Source organism: Perkinsus marinus, assembly GCF_000006405.1.
Source record: "Perkinsus marinus ATCC 50983 genomic scaffold scf_1104296951242, whole genome shotgun sequence".
NCBI lineage: Eukaryota > Perkinsozoa > Perkinsida > Perkinsidae > Perkinsus > Perkinsus marinus.
This window is the reverse complement of record NW_003209343.1, coordinates 1-1,087: the sequence shown is the minus strand read 5'-3', so window position 1 is coordinate 1,087 and position 1,087 is coordinate 1. Positions and strand designations below refer to the sequence as shown.

The window sequence follows — 1,087 nt, the reverse complement described above, 5'->3', positions numbered from 1 at the left end:
TCTGCCCTGGACTACTACGGTTCGTAATGCTGTCCACATCTGTGCTTTGAGTGGTGCTGGTGTGGCTCTTTACGATGCCATCACTAAGGGTATGTCGGAGGAGCAAATCTACGCCCTTCTGTCACAGAGGGATCGCTTTGGATGGTGGCCTTTGCACTACGCCATTGACAACAAGGACCCATCTTGTCAAATGGTCGAATGTCTGTCCACATCAGACCAGTTAGTCGATCAGCAAGTTGACAACCTACACATCTTCGTATTCGCTATATCGCGCTATGCGTGGAGACAAGCCTTCCAGATCGCCGTGCTCATGGGTGGACTAAGTGTCATGCCTGATGCCGTGCTAGATCGTGCCGGATCTATGGCTGACTCCCATGGGACCACTGCTGAGTTCGATGAGCTGATCGCAGCCTTGGCTGCTGGTCAGTCGGGTCTGCCCGATGACTTCGAAGAAAGGGCTCTTAGTGGTGGTAGCACTCTGGTCGTCACCGACTCAGGTGTGCTCAATCATATGGGAGTCGACCCTGAGGGCCCGCATGCGGTCGGCGACCTTCATAGCCGTCTGAAGCGCTTCACAAGGGTGGTCGAGAATCCCTCGAGGGTTGAGGTACTCACAGGCGGTGTCACAGGATCTACTCGAGGCACGGTACACCACCCCGAGTTCGCCTCCAAGCTCTTCTTGGAGACTTCGGTCAGTGACTGCCCTATGGTGGACATTCTGCGTGTTCATGATTGGAACTACGTGGAGCCTATCATTTCGAAGTGTGAAGCTCTAAGGAAGCGAGCTGTGGCTGAGGGTGAGACCAATATGAACCGACGCAGTACGCCAATTGACAAGACTGATACAGCAGTCACTGTCGACTCGTGGGCAGCGGCACGAAAGGCCGCTGGCTGTGCGGTACTAGCAACTGACCAGGTTTGCTCTGGTACTGGTTACCGGAACGCTATGGCGATCATTAGACCGCCAGGTCATCATGTTGCCTCTCGAGGAGCTGTGAATCCTCAATTAGAGGACGAAGACGAGGAAGGAGATGGATCACAAGGTTTTGCCTTTTGAATAACGTCGCTATTTCAGCCGCTTACGCCC

At 54.0% G+C, this 1,087-nt stretch overlaps 1 protein-coding gene across 1 annotated transcript; it reads left to right on the top strand.

Annotated features, from left to right (window-relative positions):
* Positions 1-190: 190 nt before the first annotated feature.
* On the top strand, positions 191-1,057 carry Pmar_PMAR007967 (hypothetical protein; the record flags this gene model as incomplete). The annotated part of the gene is made up of 1 exon (XM_002777606.1): positions 191-1,057. One exon carries the CDS (start codon positions 191-193, stop codon positions 1,055-1,057), a length of 867 nt encoding a protein of 288 aa, XP_002777652.1.
* Positions 1,058-1,087: the final 30 nt, after the last annotated feature.